We start from the raw sequence: 20,435 nt of genomic DNA on the forward strand, positions 1-20,435 counted from the left end.
CCCCCCCATCGCAGCATCTTCAGCCTCACACACAGCCTGGCACCCTGCTCCTGCGGGGAGACAGCACATTCAGCCTTCCTGTGCCTGGGCAGATCCTCGGAGCGCAGCATCCGAAGCCAGGCTGCTTCGGCTTCTTCTGGGAGAGCAGAAAACACCTCCGGGGAGATGCTTGCCCACTCCCAGCAGCAGATTTCCCCAGGGAAACCCCGCACGCCAGCTCGTTCCTTTGAATTTCCTCCCACTGCTGGGGCTGGTTTGTCACACCAGCCCACATCAGCTGCATCCTGAAGACTGGAAGCAGGAAAATAAACCCCACTAGCGATTCACTGCATAAATCCCCTCCTAAAGCAAGCATCCCGTCTGGGGTCTGCAGGGAGGGTGAATTAGGAACCCAGGGTTCCCTCCTGCTCCTAACCCCTTCCCAGCCATGCACAGAGTCAGCTCAGCCTCAAAGCCGGGTGGATTTCCTTCTGGGACAGTGTGTGCTGCGTTAATGGGTGCAAAGGTGCGGGGCAGGCACGCAGCTCCCTGGACACGGCAGGAGCTGAAGCTTTTCTGCTGCTCCTGCCCGCTGCAGCTGCAGGTTGCTGCTGCTGGGAGGCATCGCCTTCCTTTTGTCACACGCGTGAGGACACAGCCCTGGAGGGCTCTGCTCCATCCTCCCTGGGAGCCATTTCCTGCCCTGGAACAGGAATGAGGGCTCATATTCCCACTTTTAGGAATTAGGGCTCATATTCCCACTGCAGGTTTTAACGCCAGCATCTGAGCTAGGGCGGGGGATCGGAAGCTGTTGTTGCTTTTAAAGTCTTCGTGCTGCAGCAATATTGGCTGTTTGGATCAATTGTCCTCATCTGAGCTGTGCTGCAGCTTGTTCTCCCGGGAAGCTCCAGTCCCCTGGGTCTTACACAGTCTCATACTGCCTCCCTAAGGCTGGTCACGATTTTTGGGTGAGAAAAGAAATAATACCCCGCTGAGAGTTGAAGGCCTGGCTCTCAGAAGCATCTTGATGTGAGAAAAATCTGAAAATAAAAATTAAATATGGATAAGCAAAATCTTGGTCTGTAAAAGATGAGAAGCAGAAGGGTATCCAGAAGATAGTGTTCAAATCAAGCCAAGAAAGAGAATTTGCCCCTTCTCTGTACAGCCTGACATCTGCAGCACTCACCTTGTTTCCTTGGGACTGCTGGGAGCCCCTGGGTGCTGATGAGCCACTGATGGTCCCACCATAAACCCAAGGAAGTGGTGACCCACTGGCTTTGCTGCCAATTTTGGGAGAAACAAGCCCAGTTTGGTGCCTTCAGAGGGTCTCAGCACATCAAGGTTTGACATTCCCACCTGCTGCTGAAGGAAAGGGGACTTCCCAGGCTGGATTCCCTCTCCCAGTGAGTCAGGAGCTCGCCTGAGGATGCCCTGTGGGCTGTGGAACACGGCCCTGGCATGTCCATGCCCAGGGCAGAGTGTGTGGGTCCTGCCCCATGCACACCACCCCTGCAGCTGAGGTTGTGCCTGGAGGCAGTTTTGGGGTGACAAATTTGTTCTGTGGCAGCTCTGAGGCCTCCAGAGGAGCTCCAGGCTTGTCATCATGGAGTGACAGGATGAAAGGAAACAGCCTCAAGTTGTGCCAGGGGAGGTTTGATTAGATATTAGGAAATATTTTTTCACCAAAAGGGTGGTCAAGCCCTGGAAAAGGCTTCCCAGGGCAGTGGTGGAATCACCATCCCTTGAAGTGTTCAAAAAACCTGTGTGTGTGTGGCATTTCATTTAGTTTTGTGGTGAATGTGGTGGTGTGGCTGAGTTGATAGTTGGACTGGTTGAGCTTCTCTAAACTTAATTATTCTATGATATCAGGGATCCTTAAAAAAAATCTTTCCAAAGAAACACCTGTTGAAAAACCACATTCCCTCCCTCCTCGTCCTTTTGACTGGAAGCGAGGAAGAGGATTTAATTTAAAGGCAAAGGCCAAAAATAGTGACTGTAAATATTGCCATGAGTCCTTGTTGGCATTTGTGTTTGGTAAGTGAAGATGCAGAGAGAAGGATCAAAGCTGCCTGAATGGCTTTTAATTACAAGCCTTGATTGTTCTATTTTCTCTCAGAAAAATACTGCAATTATCTAACAAAGCTCTTCAAGTGGAATTAGACACTAGCCCCAAGCTTCAAGGGCTGTTCAGTGGCTATTTTCTCTTTAAAAAAGAAAGTAAATTTGATGTGTAGATAAAAACCAGGCGCTCTACTGACTGCCTACAGCCAAATCTGGTGCTTCCTGGGTAAACAGAGGATGGGAAGCTTTCCCTGTGAGGAAGTGAACAGCCTGGGGTGCACCAAAGGCTGCTGTCACTGCTAAAGCCCCCCACCACAATGTTCCCTGGCTGCCTGGGGTGGGGGCTCTGGGTGCTTCCCATGTGGGAAGGGGGAGTTCCCTTTGGGGGTAAAATAAGCAATAATTTGGCAGCAAGACCTTTTTCCTCATTTTCAGTTTTCCTGAGATGTTTTCTTTCTCTGTCTTTCACCAGGACTTCTGCACACCTTCATCACCTCCCCTTGCTCCGATGCTTCTCCTGCACAGCTCATGCCAGAAGTGTGAGACACCTTGGGAATTTCTAAGGTCCAAACCATTCCCTGTACAAGACTCAACAAACTAGCTGAATAAGGAAATCAGAGAAATAAGGATTCTGTTTCATAAACTTAACCCTCAAATGAGATCAGAGACTGGTAATTAACAAAGTCAGATTTCAACACAATGAAAAATCTCCCCTGAGACCCAGCCTCCTGCTGCTCAGCATTGATGGAAATCCTACAGATGTAATTAAATTTCCTTTATTCATGTGATGAGTTCAGAAGGATCCTTCATGCCGTGGCCACACCTGGCTGAGCTCCTTCATCCACGCTGACCAGGAGCTGGGGTGTGAGGCTGATGGCCACCGTTGATGGATGGGGCAGGTCAGAGCCACCAGCTCACAGAATCATGGAATCACAGACTCACAGAATCATGGAATGATGGAATCATGGAATCACAGAATCACGGAATCACAGAATCACAGACTTACAGAATCACAGAATCATGGAATCATAGATTCACAGAATCACTGAATCACAGATTCACAGAACCGCAGAATCGCAGACGCACAGAATCATGGAATCACAGAATTACAGAACCACAGAATCACGGAATCATGGAATGACAGAATCACAGAATCATGGAATCATGGGATCATGGAATCACAGAATCACAGACTTACAGAGTCATAGAATCATGGAATCATAGACTCACAGAATCAGAGAATCACAGAACCACAGAACCACAGAACCACAGAATTATAGAATCACAACTCACAGAATCACAGACTCACAGACTCACAGACCCACAGAATCACAGAATGGTTTGGGTTAGAAAGCAACTTAAAGGTCATCCAGTTTCAACACCCTGCTGTAGGCAGGGACCTTCCACTAACCAGGATGCTCAGAGCCCCATCCAGCCTGGTCCTGAGCACATCCTCCTCAATTCCTGGGGGACAGCCCCAGGCAGAAGGGCTCAGTGGCATCGCTGACACCCACCAGATGATGATGCAGTTTTCCAGCTAAACACACGCAAAAAAAACCCGGTGCAGATGCCAAAGCAAAGCACAGGGAGAGCCCTGGATGGCTTTCCATTGCCACCTCCCAGTCACCTCTGGGATGCAGGGACAAGGATAAACACCAGCACCAGGGGCTGGGCTCATTTTCTGCCCCTTTGTGCTGGGTCCCTGGAGGCAGGTGATTATCTCCAGACATTTTAATGTCATGAAGGTTGGAGAGATGACATTTAAGGTCCCTTCCAGCACAATCCATCCTGTGATTCTATGATTTCCCCTGGGGTTAAACAAAGCAAGAGCAGTGCAAGGCTGAGATCAGGGAAACTCCAAAATATGTGAGCAAATGACCTGTGCATGTGGAGAAGTTGCTATTAATGACTAACATTGAGCAAACATTAAATAGCCAAATCGCAGTATGGGGTTTGTTTCACACAGAGGAAATCAACCTGAAAAGCCATTAATCTTAATTTCATGTTGACTACAGAGCTTCTGTTTTTATTCCTCGTCACTGAATGAAATCAGCATGACATGAGCTGTTCTTGGAGCATTCACTGCACATGCCAGGCTGGAAGCACACAGAGAAACTGATGTTTATTGAATGGACAGAGCCAGCTCAGGCTCTGCCTGGGCTCCTCTCTGTGGCCAGGAAAATAGTGATCTAATGCAGCCAAAAGCAGTCTACAGGAAGATGCTGATTCTTTCAATGGTTTCCTTGGAAAAATCAAGTTTCCTGCTTGGTTTCTTGAAGGATCATTCTTCATTTCACTACACTGAAAATGTGCTGTTTGGCAGTGCTGGTGCTGCTCCAGGCTCCAGCCCTTCCTGCCTGGCTTCGGGCCCAGAGGGAAGGGAAGCAGCCATGCTCTCCCTGACCACTGCTGGCAGCAGGAGACTCCACCAGCACTGGAGCTACATCCTCCCTCAGAAATAACACAGACTGGAGGAAAAACCCCTTTTGCTGCGAGAGCGGGCTGGTTGAACAGGATAGGATTTCCTCTCAGAGGTGCTTCCAGCAGTTCAGCCACAGGAAGACCAAATTCCCAAGAATCCTGCTTATGCCAAGGGGTTGGAACTAAATGATCTTTGGGGTCCCTTCCAACCCAAACCATTCTAGGACTGTGAGATTCTGTGAATCTGAACATGGGAGGTGTTGTACTGTAGGGTGAAGGTGATCCCAGCAGGGGTAGGATATTATTGTGCACTTTCTAACCCAAGGACAGTTCAGGGATTGCTGAAGCACAAACCTTGAGATGGAAGAAGGGGCTGTCTGTGTCCCTCAGCACTGTGGAGAGCTGGCATCACTCCTTCCCTGCATCCAGACAGGATCTCTGCACTGAGGGAGAGAGGGCAAAGTCAGGTTACATGGTTCAGCAGCATCATTGTTGCCAAGATACAAAACCATGTTGCTCTATTTATTGATTATTTCATTCTGTCATGCAATCTATCCAGGCTTCAGAGTGCTGAAAGCAGGAACAAAAGGAGTTTGTGAGCCGTGGGCCTCTTTGATTTAACAGCACCCAATCTAATAGCAATCCCTTTGCTTGGAAAAAACCTAAAACTCCCCCTTTCAAAAGGAGCTGTGACCTTGGTTCTTCTGCTGCCACATTTTGAGCAAGGGTGTCATGAATCCCCAGTCTAAACAGACAATAGGGCAAGTGCATGCAGCCCCTGTGGGCCCCTCAGAACAGGCAGGCAGCAGCTCAGACATGACAAGAAGGGGTCCAAAAAAACCCTGTGCCAAACATCCACCAGCATCACACAGCACATGCTCTACTTTCTTACAGTCCATCTCTGTTCCTCATGCAGCACCAGGAGTTTTGGCTTAAGAGCTGCTCTTCCCACCTTCCATTTCCTAGAACCACAGAATCATAGATTGGCTTGGCTGGGACAGAATCTTAAAGGACGTTTCATTCCAACTCCTGCCATGGGCAGGGACACCTTCCACTAGACCAGGTTTTTGCAATCTGGCCTTGAACATTTCCAGGGATGGAGCAGCCACAGCTTCTCAGAGCAACCTGTGCCAGGGCCTTACCACCCTCACAGGGAAGAATTTCTTCCCACTATCCAATCTAACCTGACTTCTGGCAGGTTGAAGTTGTTTCCCCCTGTCCAAAGCCCCTCTCCAGCCCTCTGGAGCCCCTTTAGGCACTAGAAGGGGCTCTGAGCTCTCCCCAGAGCCTTCTCCAGGTTGAACATCCCCTGCTCTCTCAGCCTGTCTCTGTAACTGAGATGCTCCAGCCCTTTTTGTGATTTTTGTGGTCTCCTCTGTTGCTCCAACAGGTTCCCCTTGTCCCCTTCTCTCCCTTCTTCAGCCTCCCCATCTCACAAGCAGTCCTCACCACGGAGATGGGACAACTTTCCCTCCTACATCTGCTGCTGCTGGATTCTACCCTCCATCCCTCCCACCTCAGCTCCGTGGTCCTCCTCAGCAGAGAAGGCTGGTGGGCAAGATCAGGTCCTTCAGACTGCCCTGGGCAGGGGTTGGGGGGCGAACATCAGGGGTGGGAATAACCAACAGATTCTGCAAAGCCACAGCAGTGATGAGCTCTGCTGCCACAGAGACGCACAGGCCACGACTGCACAATCAGGGCTGCAGCCTGGGATGTGTCCGAAGGAGATTCTCCTGTTGAAGGAAGGAGAAATTTGCTTTTGCATAAACATCCACAAAAATAGCTGAGGGGAAGCACAGCAAAATGAGTGGGAAAGCAAGCTGGAGCTTTTCTGGCAGAGCCTGCTTTGCTGCCAGTCTGAGTCTCTCTTTTGAGCAGATATCAAAGGCAGCACCCACACCAGCTGCTGCTGGAGATCCTTCTCATTTAAAAAAAGGAGCTCTAACTATGGAGAGTAGCCACCTTCCCTACAAAGCATTGCAGGGTGAGAGGCATCCTTCTCTGGACATACATTGTTGTACCCCACAATGATATTGGAGAGTATCCAGAGAAACACTGGAGCCCAATGACAGCTCTTTAAATAGTTAACAAGCAAAAAAAAATTTTTTAAAGATAATTTAAAAAAAGAAAGACATATTTACAGTCTAACTTCTCATGAAAAACTTGTGAAAACAGACATGGAACTGCTCAGCCTCAGGCAGAGTCTTCAGCAGGGCAAGTCTGGAGCTTTGGAGCAGGGCCCCCCACAGATTTGCTCTTTCTGCATTTGGGGTTTCTCCCACCTGCTGAATTGTCCCCAGACCTGGGGGCCAGAGGCGTTTGGAGCAGGGGAAAGGCTTTGTGGCTGCTATGGCTGTGGGCATGGGGAGAGGGATTTCAGCTGAATTCTCACCCAAAACAAACAACGCCCCTCTGACCTGCAGCTCAGTAAAGGGTAACCCAGCGTGTCCCCAGCTCAGCTCTTCCCACAGCATAAAACCGTAAACCACAGAACATCCAGAGCTGGAAGGGACCCACAGGGATCAGAGATGAGCTCCTGGCCTTGCAGAGAACAACACCAAGAACCCCACCATGTGCCTGAGGGTGTTCTCCACCCAAACCTCAGTGAAAGTGTAAATTCTGCTCCTTATTTTTGATGTCAGAAATTGTAATTGATGGAGGGACGAGTGTTGTTGGCTGAGGGAGAGGAAGGGAGATCTGGTTCTTGCAAAGCCAGATCCCTGCCCAGGTTTACCAAGAGCCAAGGAGCTGCTTGAGGCAGAGCTCAGTCCCCAGCTCATCCATTCCTCAGCCTTTTCCAGCACTTGATTTCAGCCAACAGCAGCAGAGAGAATATTTGGTACATTAATAAATCCCATAATACTGAATAAAGCACTTTGGTTTATGGTTTTGCTGTAAGAACTCACCCCTGGATACTTATACTTAACTGAACTAGAGAAAAATAAGGATTTCCATTTTTTTTCTCACCAATTTACTTTTTCTTATTTAAGAAGAAAACCATCACTGCTAATAAAAAACCCTCTCCTGATATTTACCTGCTTGGGTAGGAATATTGATCTCTGCAGAGAGAAAGCATTTTCCTTATTGCACATCTCACTGTCTGATCCATCTTTCCTACAGGATATGGCCTTGGCTTTATTTTCAGAACAGCTCTGCAATTTATTGTTGTCCCAGGTCACAGCTAACCCCATAACTCCTGAGAATCGTGGGGAGAGGAGGTGGGAAGAGCTTTTTCTCATCCTTCAGCAGACTTCACCTCTAACAGCAGGCAGCTGCCTGCACTGCTGCCCTGCTACACATCACAGCTGCCCTTTGCAAGAGCCAGGGACCCAATTTTCACATCTTCTGTGCCTGTGTTAACTACAGACCAAGTTGTCTGTGTAACAAAAGATCCCACAGGGCTGAGACATTCCAAATCCACCCAGTGAACTCTTCCGGATTATCATCCAAACCACACGGGTTTTAATTTTCCTTTATTAAAGCACACAAGTAGCCACCTAAATGTCATTTACACTGCGGCAGTTGTAAAAATCACACCAACACAACCACTTCCAGAGGGAATTACAGAGCCAGCACTAAAGCCATCCAGCTGACCATGAGCCTGTAACTCCAGAGGCACAGTACAATAAAGTTTTGCTTTCAGGCGTTTGCTGCTCTTCTTATAACAAACTTCACTGAGCATTGAACAGAATGCCTAAACACATCCACTGCAAGGGCTGTGGAAATACCCAAAAGCTTGGTAAACACACATTTATTGAGTACTTGATTATGTAAGATTGTTGCAGCATAGTCATTATAACAAAATCCATATTTAAAAAATGCCAAACACTGGTATATTTTCTTTCAGAGGACATAAAGCTATTTAAAAACCCAGCCAAGAACGACAAAGGGCGTGTGGCTGTTCCTTGGCCGGCCACTAATGAATGTTCTCCTACTCCCTAAAGGTAAGAACAGCCTGGCAGTCAGCTCCCAGCTTCAGCCCCAACCACTCCCAGACCCCATCAGACCACCCCACAGCTGAGGCCTGAGCAGACCCAAGGTCTCTCACTGCCCAGTGCTGTTACCACCCACAAACATCCCACCCAACCCCATTTTCCAAAGGCATGGATGCAGCTTGCCAGCAGCACAGTTCTCAAGGAGCTGCTCTTCACATGCCTGGGGTTTATATGGGATTTCCTGGTGAGGGCTCTGGGATTAACATCCACTACAAAGTGCTTAAAGTGCCCAGATTTCCTCCTCCCTCCAGATTGGTATGGGGAAGTGCTAATTGCAAAGTTTGCTCTGGTACACATCCAAATTCCCAATCAAATATTAATCAGCATCAAAATCCTCCCAGCTTGAGCATTTTACAAGGGATCTGGGTCCTACACGTGGGACACTGGAATTGCATTTATATTTTAAGCCCAACCATGAGAGAAACACTCTACATAGAAATATAACATCCAATTCCTTTGTACAGCATATAGAAAGAACATGACAGCATTAAAATATTGGCAAATCAATACATTAAAAATACAGAATCTCATAGATCAGAGCACAAGAAATATATTCACATAGGAATCTGTACAGTCCAGGTGACACTGCTGGTTCTCATATTGGAATTGACCTCCCATCTCCAGGTGGAGGTTGGTGCTTTGCTCCCCCATCAGCACCACTGGCCACCACTGCCCAGATTTCCTGGGGCTGTTGTGCTACAGGGACAACCCCACCCTGCTGCTCTCCCCAGCACAGAGGGCACTCAAGTGGTGAAACTCTTTGGGGAAGCTTTTGTTATCAAGTGAAATGACAGGACATTTCATTTTCCACAAAGCTCTGGCCTACTTTGGGAGAGGAAAAGCAATCCATGGTTGGCAGGAGGGGTGGTACCCAGGCAGCATTTCCCACGTGCTTTCAGCATTGTGGGTCTCATTTCAGTTAAAAACATAAAACAAACCACAGAACCCCAGGTTTTGTATGGTTTGTACCCCACTTATCCCATGTGGAGCGGGTGGGACTGTTTTAGGCTGCCTGCTCCCACCAGGAATGTCCATGTCTTCTGGAAGAGCTGCCATTCTGACTTCTCCAAAATGGCTTTTCCTATATATAAATACATGTGTCTATAGGCCACTTCATTCCTTCCTCCCCTCACCGAGGAAGATGCCCAAGGCATGCTTGGTAAGGTGAAGAAATCCTACCATGTATCTGCACCTATTCCACTACAGACATGTATATACAGACACATTCTGTCCATTATTACACTGGAAATACAGAGTTTAAAAAAAAAAAAAAGTAGTAGCAGCATGTAAATGAGAAATTGTGTTCATTTCCTCAGTCTTTTTTCTTCTTCCTCTTCAGAGCTACACCATCAGCTCTGACAGTCTCCTCTCCCCACCCTGCTCCCCTCTGAGGGGGGGGTTTCACTGCAGATCCCATCTGCAGGAGCTGGCGCTGTCCTTCCAAGGCCGTTCGAATTTCTCTTCCCGTCAGCTCCCTCCTCTCCCTCCCTGCATCCTTCCCTGCACGATGACTCATCCTGGAGATGATCTTGGGTTTTGTCTGATGGCTCCTGCCCACTTTGGCTGCAGCAAAGTCTGATTTCAGAGCAATGGCACAGGAGGAAAACCCGCACACGAGCGCCTGGTGAGCCAGGCGAGCTGTTAACATCTCCACCCAGGGAGGAAATAAACAATGCAAGAGTTCACATTCTGTCTGTCTCCCAGCAGCAGCAGCAGGAGTGTAAGCCCCAGGAGCGATGCCTATTTTAAACCCTTAATTCCCAAACTCTCAATAATGTTGCAAACCCCCAGGGTTTTGCAGGAATCAGTGGGCTGATTTCAAACATGTTCCTCAGTGCAGGATGCACTGGAAATTAAAAATGCATCAGATGGGCTCACTTTCTCTGCATGCTCTCGCAGTATCCGGTTTTCCCAATCCCCACAATTGTTTCCTTGGTTTCTCACCTCTCAGTTTTGGGGTCCTGCTAAAGGGCCGTTATCTGAGTCAGTTCTGATGTGGGGGTGGTCGGACTCTGCTGGGCGACAGCCACCATGGGGATTTCCATGCCTAGTCAGGCCGGATTGTTAGTCCCCTCTGAGTTCTTGCAGGCATAGGCCACATCCTTGGCGATGCTGCACATCCTGTTGGACATCTGGAGCTCGGTCCTGAAGGCAGTGGGGAAGCAGAACTTCTTGAAGCACGCCTTGAAGTTCTCATCCAGGAAGGCATAGAGCACGGGGTTCAGGCTGCTGTTGGCGTACCCCAGAGCGGTGCAGAAGCAGGAGATGGCCAGCTCCAGCTCGCTCTCTGCCTTGGCTCCCAAGCACTGCACCAGCACAAAAATCTGGATGGGAGTCCAGCAAACGATGAAGACTGCCACCACCACCAGCACCATGCGGGTGATGCGCCGCAGGTTGCGGTCCTTCTCCTTGGAGCCCGAGAGGACGCGGACATTCTTGAGCCGCCTGATCATGAGGCTGTAGCAAATGGTGATGATCAACACAGGGATCATAAAGGAGAAGAGAAAGACGCAGATGCCAAACACTGGGTCCCAGTAGTCGATGGGAGAAGGGAGCTTAATTAGACAATCAATCTCTGCAAGAGTGAAAAAATAAAATGGGAAGGAAGATCAGCAAACACAGATCAAGCAGAAAAGCATCTGCACATTCAGATTAGTTTGGTTAGTTAGGTTAATGGTTTGACCTGATGATCTTAGAGGGCTTTCCCAACCTAACATAACAATTCTATATTCAATGCTCAATTCCTCACATAATTCCATGTTTAACACTAGAAAAGCAGCAGCAGTGATACAGAGAGGCAGGGGCAGAGTTAAGATGATTTCACAGCACAGACCTCACCCCACAGATGAAACTGGCCCCTATCCCTGGGCTCTCATGTCCCTCCCGCTGGGTGCAGTTTTACTGACCATTGTTCTCGTTCTCTGCAGATCCCATCACCATGGCTGGGATGCCGAAGACAGAAGCCAGTGCCCAGATGCAAACATTGACCACCTTGGCCTTGTGGGGCGTGCGGATGTCCAGGGCTTTGATGGGGTGGCAGATGGCGATATAGCGGTCCACGCTCATCATGGTCAGCGTGAAGGTGCTGGTGAACATGTTGTAGTAGTCAATGGAGATGGCAATCTTGCACAGGACATTGCCAAAGGGCCAGAAGCCCAGGAATGTGTCTGTTCCCTGGAAGGGCAAGGTCATCAGGCACAGGGTGTCAGCCAGGGCGAGGTTAAAGATGTAAATGTTGGTGGCTGTCTTCATCTTGGTGAATCTGAAAGGCAGGAATGAGCAATAGTCAGATTTCCCACTGACCATGATGGCTCAGATACTGAACTTTACTGAAGCAGATTCTGCTGATTTCAAAAGAAGATGCTGTATTTTCTTATGCAATGAGATTGGCCATCCTCACCTTTCAACCTCCCCCAGGTTTACCAACACACAGTTCAGCCCATCTCCTACAACACCACAAATGGTCCCTCCACAGTCAGTTCCATGGGCAGGACAATCATTCCCCCAGACTGCCAGTGAGCACCACGAAAGCCTGAGGCTATCAGATGGTGTTTCTTGAAAAATTACTTCAGTAAGGCCAACTTAGGGTTTCACTGCCTATGGCTTCATTGTTAGAAGTATTGGTGAGAGCTTTAGCCAGTAAATGAAAGGTGCAGGGGCAAGTTGATCAGCCTTTTGATATGGGCTCATAGCCAGAGAGCATGGCTAACGTGAGCTGTCAAATCAGAGCAGGCAAAATGGCCAGCCCTGGCCAGCCAAAAAATGGTGTGGAGATAGGTTTGAATCAGAAATCAGAATATCATGGATCTTTCTAGATAAAGGAGTAAAGTCCCAAGTCAAACCCTAAAGATTTTTTTGTCATTTCAATATTACTTTTACCACACGAACTGCCTGCCCTGAAGGAAGAGTCACCTTGCTCTAATGGCAATCATCTCCTTTTCACACTTGGGAAATGATGCAGAGCCAGCTGTGATCACCTATCCGGGGGGACGTGCAGTGTCTGCAGAAATGGAAGCTCAACAGTGACTCTGTGACTGGATCTAACATTTCAGCTCCAGGATATTCCTCTCATGGGCAGAATAAGAGCTCAAATAGGTATAATTTTAAAACTGCAGATCATCCATCATTTACTCTACTAATGGCCTTAGCAGAAACACGGCCAAAAATGGCAGACAATGATGTTATTAACAGAGAGCAAGTTCATTTGAGGGTAACACTTCTACCCATAAACTGCTGCACTATTTTCAGCCTGATACGTGTTAAAATATTACAGGGTTGATTTGACTTAAAAAGCTCTTTTTGCCAATTTGATTCAGAACAGCAAACCCCCGACTTCCCTTCTCTGTTCTGTGCCCTCCCCTGAGCTTCTTCAGCTCTTGATAAATGGTTTAAATGCTTGGCAGAACATTACCACTGGTGGTCTGAACTCTGCTGGGACACGTGGTGACCTGCCCAGGTCTGCAAGGAAAGCAGACATGGGAACCACAATCCAGACTATAAAGTCTATTTCTTTACCTGCCTTGGAGCTCTAAGCTGGGCTTGTATCAGAAGTCTGAAAGCAGCTTCAGAAAGCAAAACCAAATTATCCTATTTTTGACCCTGAAAGCCAAGGGAAGCTTTCGGAGGTGAGGACTGATGGAGAAACATTGTTGGAAATACCTTGAGGTCCCCACACAAGCCTGAGTGAGGCTTTTCCTGGCCCAGAAATCAATCACAAGTTCTTAGAAAGCCAGCCCAGACAAACTTACATAACCAAAAGCAGTAGGAGGAAAATACTGGTGCCTTTCCTTTTGTGATGGGATGAATGAGCAAAAGCACTTTGCTTTTGCATAATAAATCCAACATAACCAGGCAGCTGCCAGGGCTTTAAGCTCTGGGATTTCCTAAGGAGAATTACAGCAGCCTCCAGTGCCCTGAACTCCAGAGGAGCATCTCAGGGTGGCCAAGTTTTCCTTTCCTGAATTCTTGCACTTGGCATTAATGTGGTAAAGCACAGGGGATGAGGTGGGTCTGTGAGTGGAGTCACTTTGCCCTCCAGGTCAGCAGGGGAGGATTAAAAAGAAGAAGTGAAATCACTGTTTTATCAGCTCTCACAAAAATAAGCATTGTCAGCTCAGGCTTTAGGAAATGATGCAGTCACCCAAGATTGTGGTGGCAAAGGTCTCCTGGGAGCTGCAGTTTCCCCGGAGCACCACAGACCTGGCTGGGCTGGCTCAAGCTTCCCAAAGGTCAAGTTTGTTGCAGTCCAGCCTTCCAGGAGGGCTGGAGCCAGAAGCAATTCATCATCATGCCTCTAACCCTTTTTACTGGCATTATAACTCAAGGGAATAACAGTTTTGAGCAACGGTGAGCAACTTTACTGCAAAACAGTAAAAATTAAAGGTTGTTCCTGTTTTAATTTTTGTCATTGACCAGTGGGAGAAACAAGCAACAATTCACCCACCTCCAAGCTCCACCCAGCATCCATGGGAGACAAAGCTGCCTCCTTGCACACTCCTGTGTCCCCAGCCCTGAACTCAGGGTGTGCAGAGAAAATCCTCAACTCCTTCCCACATCCATCCAGCCCCATTGGCCCCACTCCTCCCAGCATGAATTCAGAGTCCAGGTACAATTGCTCTGCCTGGCCCTGCAAAACCCCTCAGTGCACAGATCCCTGTCCTCTGCCTCCTTCCTCACCACCTCTGGAGGTGATGGCAGAGCCACCTTCCCCCGACACACTGAGGTGGCTGCCCCAGCACCTCCTTCAGCACATCTTCCAACAGAATTTAAAGCTGATTCTGCACTCTTGAAAAGGGGTGAAATTAATTTGCACCTAATTAATTACTTCGACACCGCTTTCTCTACATGCTGAGAGCCAACAGCCATTGTCCCAACCAAGCAATGTTCCTAAACATTTCCAGAATGTTCAGTACACACAAAAATCAATCAATCACTTCTCTGTGGATTAACCTCTCTTTCTTTTCCTCCAAAACTGAGAGTGTTCTTTCTCTTAATCTGCACAAAAAAAATTAAACTCTCAGGCTTCAGGAGGCACCTCAGTGTCCTCCCCCACAGCACAACCCGGCTGCAGATAAACCTGTGGATTCCATGGAGGACATTAGCTCCCTGCTGGGCCACTTTCCTGCACTCTGCCACAGAGGTAATTTCCTAATGGAGCATCCCCCACAGGGTGGAGCTGAGCTCTGCATCCAGCTCCCCCTCTGTCACAACAGTAATTGCTTTGCTCTGCTCTCCTGTTCCCCGGCATGAGGGAGAACACCTGCGTATCAGCTCAGCGCTTCTCTTCCCTCTCCTTTGTGCTACCTGGCCCCTCTGGCAAGGGGAATACGCGGGCTGGGAGAGGAGACAAGGGTTGGGTCGTTAAGGGCAGGCAGACACACCCTCGGGGCTTTAAGGACCTGCTGGTCACAAGAACAGATTCCGCCCCTGCCTGAGCCTCGGGGTGAGCCGCAGACCTGTTGTGTTTGCATCTTTCCCTTTTCCACCCTGCCTCAGCAAGGCTGCAGGGCAAGGGCTGGGGCTCAGGACCAGCTGGCTGCAGCAAACCCACAACCCAAAATGGAGCTGCAGACACCAGGGGCAAAGGGACCAGAGCAAAGCCTGCAGCCCTGAGAAACCCTGAGTATTGCTTCCAGGAGCTCTCTGCCTCTTGGAGCCTCCTAGTTTGATATGTGTAGCTCCAGCTGATTAGCATGCAGACAGTGATGTTCACCTTGAGCAGCTCCTCCATCCCCACCTCACACCCTGGCAGCAGTGCCACCCTTTGCCCCCGTGCCTGGACATGCTCCAGCAGAAGCAAAACAGAGCAGAAAAGGCTCAGAGAGGATTTTTACTGAGCTGCTCCCACCCTGTGATGGTGGAAATCAGCCCCAGTTCTCTCCCAGCCCTCAGGTTGTGTGGAGCTGATGTTTGATCTGGCACGTTCTGTCATGATTTGTGTCCCCTCAGTGTCCACCCACACCGTGCTCTCTGCATCCCTGAGCCCCCTCAGCCTGCAACTTCCGACCAGTGCAAGATGATTTATTCTTAATGCTTCAACAGGCCCTGAAAAAACCGCACAGAGTTGGAGAAGGACAAATTTAAATTAGCCTGGACTCTGAGGCCAGACACTACAGCAAAGGCAGCCACCAGCACAGCACCTAAAAGCCCATAAATTACCCAGCAAGACAGGGACTGACTAGCAGGGGCTAGTAAGGGAATCTGCAGCCAGCCAGGATGAGCACACACCCTGGGACAAATGATCTCCCTGTCCTTGAGTCTCACCTCTGTGTGTGGGGGACAGCTCTGAAAAACCAGCCCTGCCCTGCCCTGCCCTGCCCTGCCCTGCAGGTGCTCTCTGGGGACCACTGTGGATGTGCTGCCATGCCAAGGGAGGAGCCCCTGTGGCTGCTGGTGCTGCTGCAAAGGCTTCAGCAGCTCAGCCAGGGGCTCTCAGGGATGATCCCACATCCCTGAGCAGGTGCTTGGCCACCACGAAGGGTGCTCTGGTCCAAGGAGGGCATTCACCAGCACCCACCCTGCAGCAGGACACTCTTATCCCTGCTCTTGGGCCAGATCTGCCTCTGCTGACACCCAGAATGCCTCTGGGCATCGCCCAGTCTCTGAAAAACTCAGGGAACCAAGTCCCATGTTAACCATCACAGAGTTCCTGCTGCACATGGGCAACTCCCTTGCACCCATCCCACCCCAGCCTGGTGAAACAAAGAGCCCTTCATGCAGGACCTGTGTTAGCAGGGGCCAGGTGTGGCTACTACGGGTCATGGAGCTGAGCCCAGCTCACCTGGGCTCATGGGGACCCAGAAATCAGGCAGCTGCAGACCTGTCCTCTGCAACCATTATCCCAGCAGGGTCCCCTGCTGCTCACCTCACATCCTCACCCAGCTCCACTCACTCTCCAGGGCAAAGAGCCCTTGGTTTGGGTTTCATTTCTCCATAAATTGCAATAATTGATGTCTATTTATTTTGTTTTTCAAGGAAAGACTAAGAGGCAGGTCTGGAGACAGCAAAGGCCTCAGATGGCCCCACTCGTGTCTGCTGGGTCCCCCCTGCATGCAGCACTCACTTCATTTCAGCTCTGAGACACACAGCTGGTCCGGGCTTTTCCCTGAGAAAGCTTTCTATTAAGAAATCAGCATCTCTGAAATGTCATAATTAACTTAATTTCCCCAGTCTCATCACAGCCAGCTGCCCTCACCCCTGTTCTCAGGGACTGAGGCAGTTTTCAAGCAGAACAGCAGCTGGCACAGCATCCCCAGGCAGGCACCTCCCCATCCCATTTTTCCTCCTAAAGCTTCACCTGGAGGCAGCAGATGAAAATGTAGGGGCCTGACAGCCCTAAACTGCCCAAAACATTGCTTAAAATGCTCTGCAAGGTGTTCTGCCCTAGGAGAGCTGAGCATCCCCAGCATTTTGCCAGGCTCCCAACAGAGAGCTGCCCCAGAAATGAGGCAGCATTCCCAGGGAGGGTTGAACTGGAGGAATGGAGTGCTCCAGATCCCCACTGCTGAGCATCACAGCAGCATGGTGGAGTAGGGACAATGAGCTGCACCTTGTCCCTTCTCTGGGTCACCAGTGGCTGGCAGAGATTTGGGGCCTCTGTCACACCTGGGTCAGCTCCACCCCAGGGCCAAAAACACAAAAATACACCCTCCTTCCCCTTTGCTTCCCATCCTAAATACAAAGATCTTTGGCAAGCAGCCTTGCAGACTTCAGTTAATAGCTAGGAGGGATCTCAGCAGCCTGGTTTTCCCCAAACCCTCTGTTCAGCTCCTTGTTTCGTGTTCATTAAGAAGCAGAACAGGAAATATATGCAGAAGAGAGCAAACAGCAGAAGGAGGAGGGAGGGGAGGCCTCGTCTCTGCTGGCAAGGAGCTCCAGGATGAGCCAGCAGAACAAAGGCACAGACAAGGCAGGTTCCCACAACAGGCCCTTCACTGCCCAGGAAATCCTGCTCCTGACAAGAGCCCTTCTCCATCTTACCCAATTAGTGCTGCTCAGCACTGGAAGGGACTGACAGTCACATGATGACTGTCTCTATAAATTAATAGCTCCAAATGTTAAATCATTCCAAATACAATAGAGGTGTAGGCTGGCTTCTACATCAGAGGGGGAAACCTTGAATTTGTACTTCTGTGTGAAATACCGGGAGATTTAAAACTTTTCCCTTGGTGCTGCAGAAAACTCATTCAGGAGGAACAAAAAAATGAGTTTTCCTGATGCCTTCAATTTCCGTGAGTGCTGGTATTAGAGTCTTTTTATTTCCCAGCTCCCACAAAAATGGGAAACAATTACTGTCTGTAACACTACCAGTCTTTTTCTGGAAGGTAGCACACCATTTTCCTATGGGCTGTGTAATATGTTGAAGCCTGGTTATCATTGCCAAAGCACAGAAAGAAAAAAAAAAGCTTATTGGGGTATACATTACCTACAGTGATAAGAGTGCAGCACAGAGAGTTTGCTGATCATTTTTCCATTAATTTATCATTAAGAGCCCCTGAACCCTGTGTTGACTTAACAGAATCCAACTTCCAACCTACTAAAAACCTGCATGAAACATCAAAGCTCTAATCTGAGGGGAAAAGTGTACATTTGAGAAGCTCATCAGCATCCTCCTTGTACAGCCACAATTTGGCAGCTCTTCACCAATCTGTGCACGTGGCCAGGGTCAAGAGTTTGATATTGAGTCCAATTCATCCTCACACCTGCTGCTGACCTGGACAGACAGGGCAAGGAGAGAGGAATCCTGGGCAGAGATCACCACAAGCTGTACTCATCAACTCAAGGGTCATTGCCTTGGCTCTAACTCAGTGTTGGTCTCAGCTCAGTGCTGGGCTCCCAGGGAACATGGGTGGGGAACAGCAGCTCCTGCACGTGCTCTAGCTCAGTTATAACCTCCCCAGCACACACTTTCCATTTCTGAATAAAGGGAAATAGAGAAATGGAAAAACCTGAGGGAGGTTGGGCTGGCACCTGTCTTCAGTTTTCAGTTGCTTAAAAACTGTAAAATGAGAGGACGCACACAAAAAGAGTTACATTCCATGGAAATTCTAGTGCTAAATCCCTGAGTGCCATTTTTCCAACTGGAAGGTAACAAAGTCAAAAAGGAGTGGAACAGAAGCCAGTATTTTCATGGTTAGCCATGGCACAGGACCCCAGTTTGGGACACTCATGTTACTGGTGGTGCTCCAGCCCCAGCCCTGGGCAGGGCCAGCAGGATCCTGCTGTGCACATCCCACCAGAGCTTTGCAGACAGGGAGGAGATTTCTGCCAAGGCTTCTCCTTACACACATCAAAGCTTATGCACAGGGTAAGAACTCCCTTCCTCTGCTGCACATCACCATCATCACCATCATCAGACAAGGGCCTCCAGCTCCAGAGCCTCACTACTCACACACACTCACACACACCCACAAACTACTCCAACAATTGCTACTACACTGAGCAGGAACATGAGCTGTCCAGACATGGCACCAGTGTGCTGCAAACCTCCTCTGTGCATCTGCAGACTCCCTGGGGCTAATGGGATCCCCTCTCTGTGCCGTAAACTCCTCAGCTAAAGAGCACAGACAGGCAGCCTGATGAACATCAGTCACGTCATTGTGCCCTTGGAGCAGAGATCCAGCCACTCTTCAGCAAGCTCTGGTACCAAAGACCTGATTTTACAGCATCTCCCCCAGCCAAGTTGTAGTTATTCAGGGGAAGGATGCTCTGGAAGCAGTTGGGCTCCTGGTAGGAGCAAGACAATCTCATCAGTGTCTGAATACCTGTTAAATACTTTCCTCTTCTGCTGGAGGATTCAGCCTGTCTTTTCTGTGCTGGCAGCATCCACCTGCACCAGGAATCTGCTCCAAGATGTGGATAAAATGGAAGCTCCCTCCTTAACATGCAGGGTGCAGAGATCAGAGGGGGGATGCTGGCTTTAACATAATCCCAGCCCCAAGAGCTGCACAAACTTATTCTGTACTTACAGGGTGAACAAGGTTTCTGATTCCCAGAACCAGAAGGGCTTGAACCACGGCAGAAGGAGACAGGGACACTCAAAATGCCAACAATGGGCAGGGAGGATGGAGTGGTGCATGCTCTGTGCTGTCCCTCTGCAAAGGTCCCCCCCACCCTCCTGAGCTCAGCATAAGGAGCCAGACAAGTTGCCCTCAACTCTGCAGCATCCTCTCACATCTTATTCAAGTCTGCAGGCTCCAAAGGGTTGGAAGACTTACATTTGGGGTTTTTTTTCTTCTGTAAAAGTAAAAAGAAGCTTCCCAGCATGCTCTTTCCTTTGCAACAAGGTTCAGCTTTGGAAGGAGCCAGCTCCCAGATGGAGCAGCACCTGCAAACACAGCTGGGGTGCCGGACACTGCACAGGAAGGAGAGGTCCCATTAAGGAGCCAGCACACCCTGGCAGTGGAATGCTCCCAGCACATTGCCCTCCCCAGGGACATACAGATCCCTAAAAAGAAAAAAAAAAGCAAAAAAAGACCCATTTTTTTGAGCAGATCTGCTCACTCTGTTCCATTCTCTGGGTTAAACTTTAGGAGGCACCAGAGGGCAGCTGAAAACTGGCAGAAACCTTCATCACAGCCTAGGAAGGGGGTGGGGGGAAAAACAACAAATAAAACCAAAACAATAAAACAAATGCCACATCGTTACCTCTAAAGCACGTCTGTAACCCCAGGGAAGCTCCTGGCTGCTTCACCCGCAGCAGGGATCGAGGGAGGGAAGGTCTGCCCCGCTCCCAGTTTCCCGGGAGCCTCCCCGGTGTCCTACCTGACGATCACATACATGACGGAGCAGTTGCCCACCAGCCCCACGATGCACACGATGGAGTAGACGACCACGATGGTGATCTTGATGCTGAGCGGCAGGAAACCGTCCCCGGTGCTGTTGTTGAACCAGTTGCTGGGCAGAAAGCTCAGGTTGAGCATGGAGGAGTCGTTCAGCAGCTTCCTCAGGTCGGGGTCTTCAAAAATACGGGCAGGGAAG

At 49.4% G+C, this 20,435-nt stretch overlaps 1 protein-coding gene across 1 annotated transcript; it reads right to left on the minus strand.

Annotated features, from left to right (window-relative positions):
* Window positions 1-9,957: 9,957 nt before the first annotated feature.
* Window positions 9,958-20,429, minus strand: OPRL1 (opioid related nociceptin receptor 1). Its single transcript, XM_005422166.2, has 3 exons — window positions 20,220-20,429; window positions 11,363-11,718; window positions 9,958-11,031 (listed from the first exon to the last, which is right to left on the minus strand). Exons 1-3 carry the CDS (start codon window positions 20,375-20,377, stop codon window positions 10,508-10,510), a joined length of 1,038 nt encoding a protein of 345 aa, XP_005422223.1. The 5' UTR covers window positions 20,378-20,429; the 3' UTR covers window positions 9,958-10,507.
* Window positions 20,430-20,435: the final 6 nt, after the last annotated feature.

Source organism: Geospiza fortis, unplaced genomic scaffold (assembly GCF_000277835.1).
Source record: "Geospiza fortis unplaced genomic scaffold, GeoFor_1.0 scaffold188, whole genome shotgun sequence".
NCBI classification, from domain to species: Eukaryota; Metazoa; Chordata; class Aves; order Passeriformes; family Thraupidae; genus Geospiza; species Geospiza fortis.

Excerpts from the sequence above, each read along its gene's own strand:
- OPRL1 (XM_005422166.2), bottom strand. The coding sequence starts at position 20,377 with ATGCTCAACCTGAGCTTTCTGCCCAGCAACTGGTTCAACAACAGCACC. Across the intron at positions 11,719-20,219 it reads GTCATGTATGTGATCGTCAG|ATTCACCAAGATGAAGACAG; the intron begins GTAGGACACCGG and ends CCTGCCTTTCAG. Across the intron at positions 11,032-11,362 it reads TGCAGAGAACGAGAACAATG|AGATTGATTGTCTAATTAAG; the intron begins GTCAGTAAAACT and ends TCACTCTTGCAG.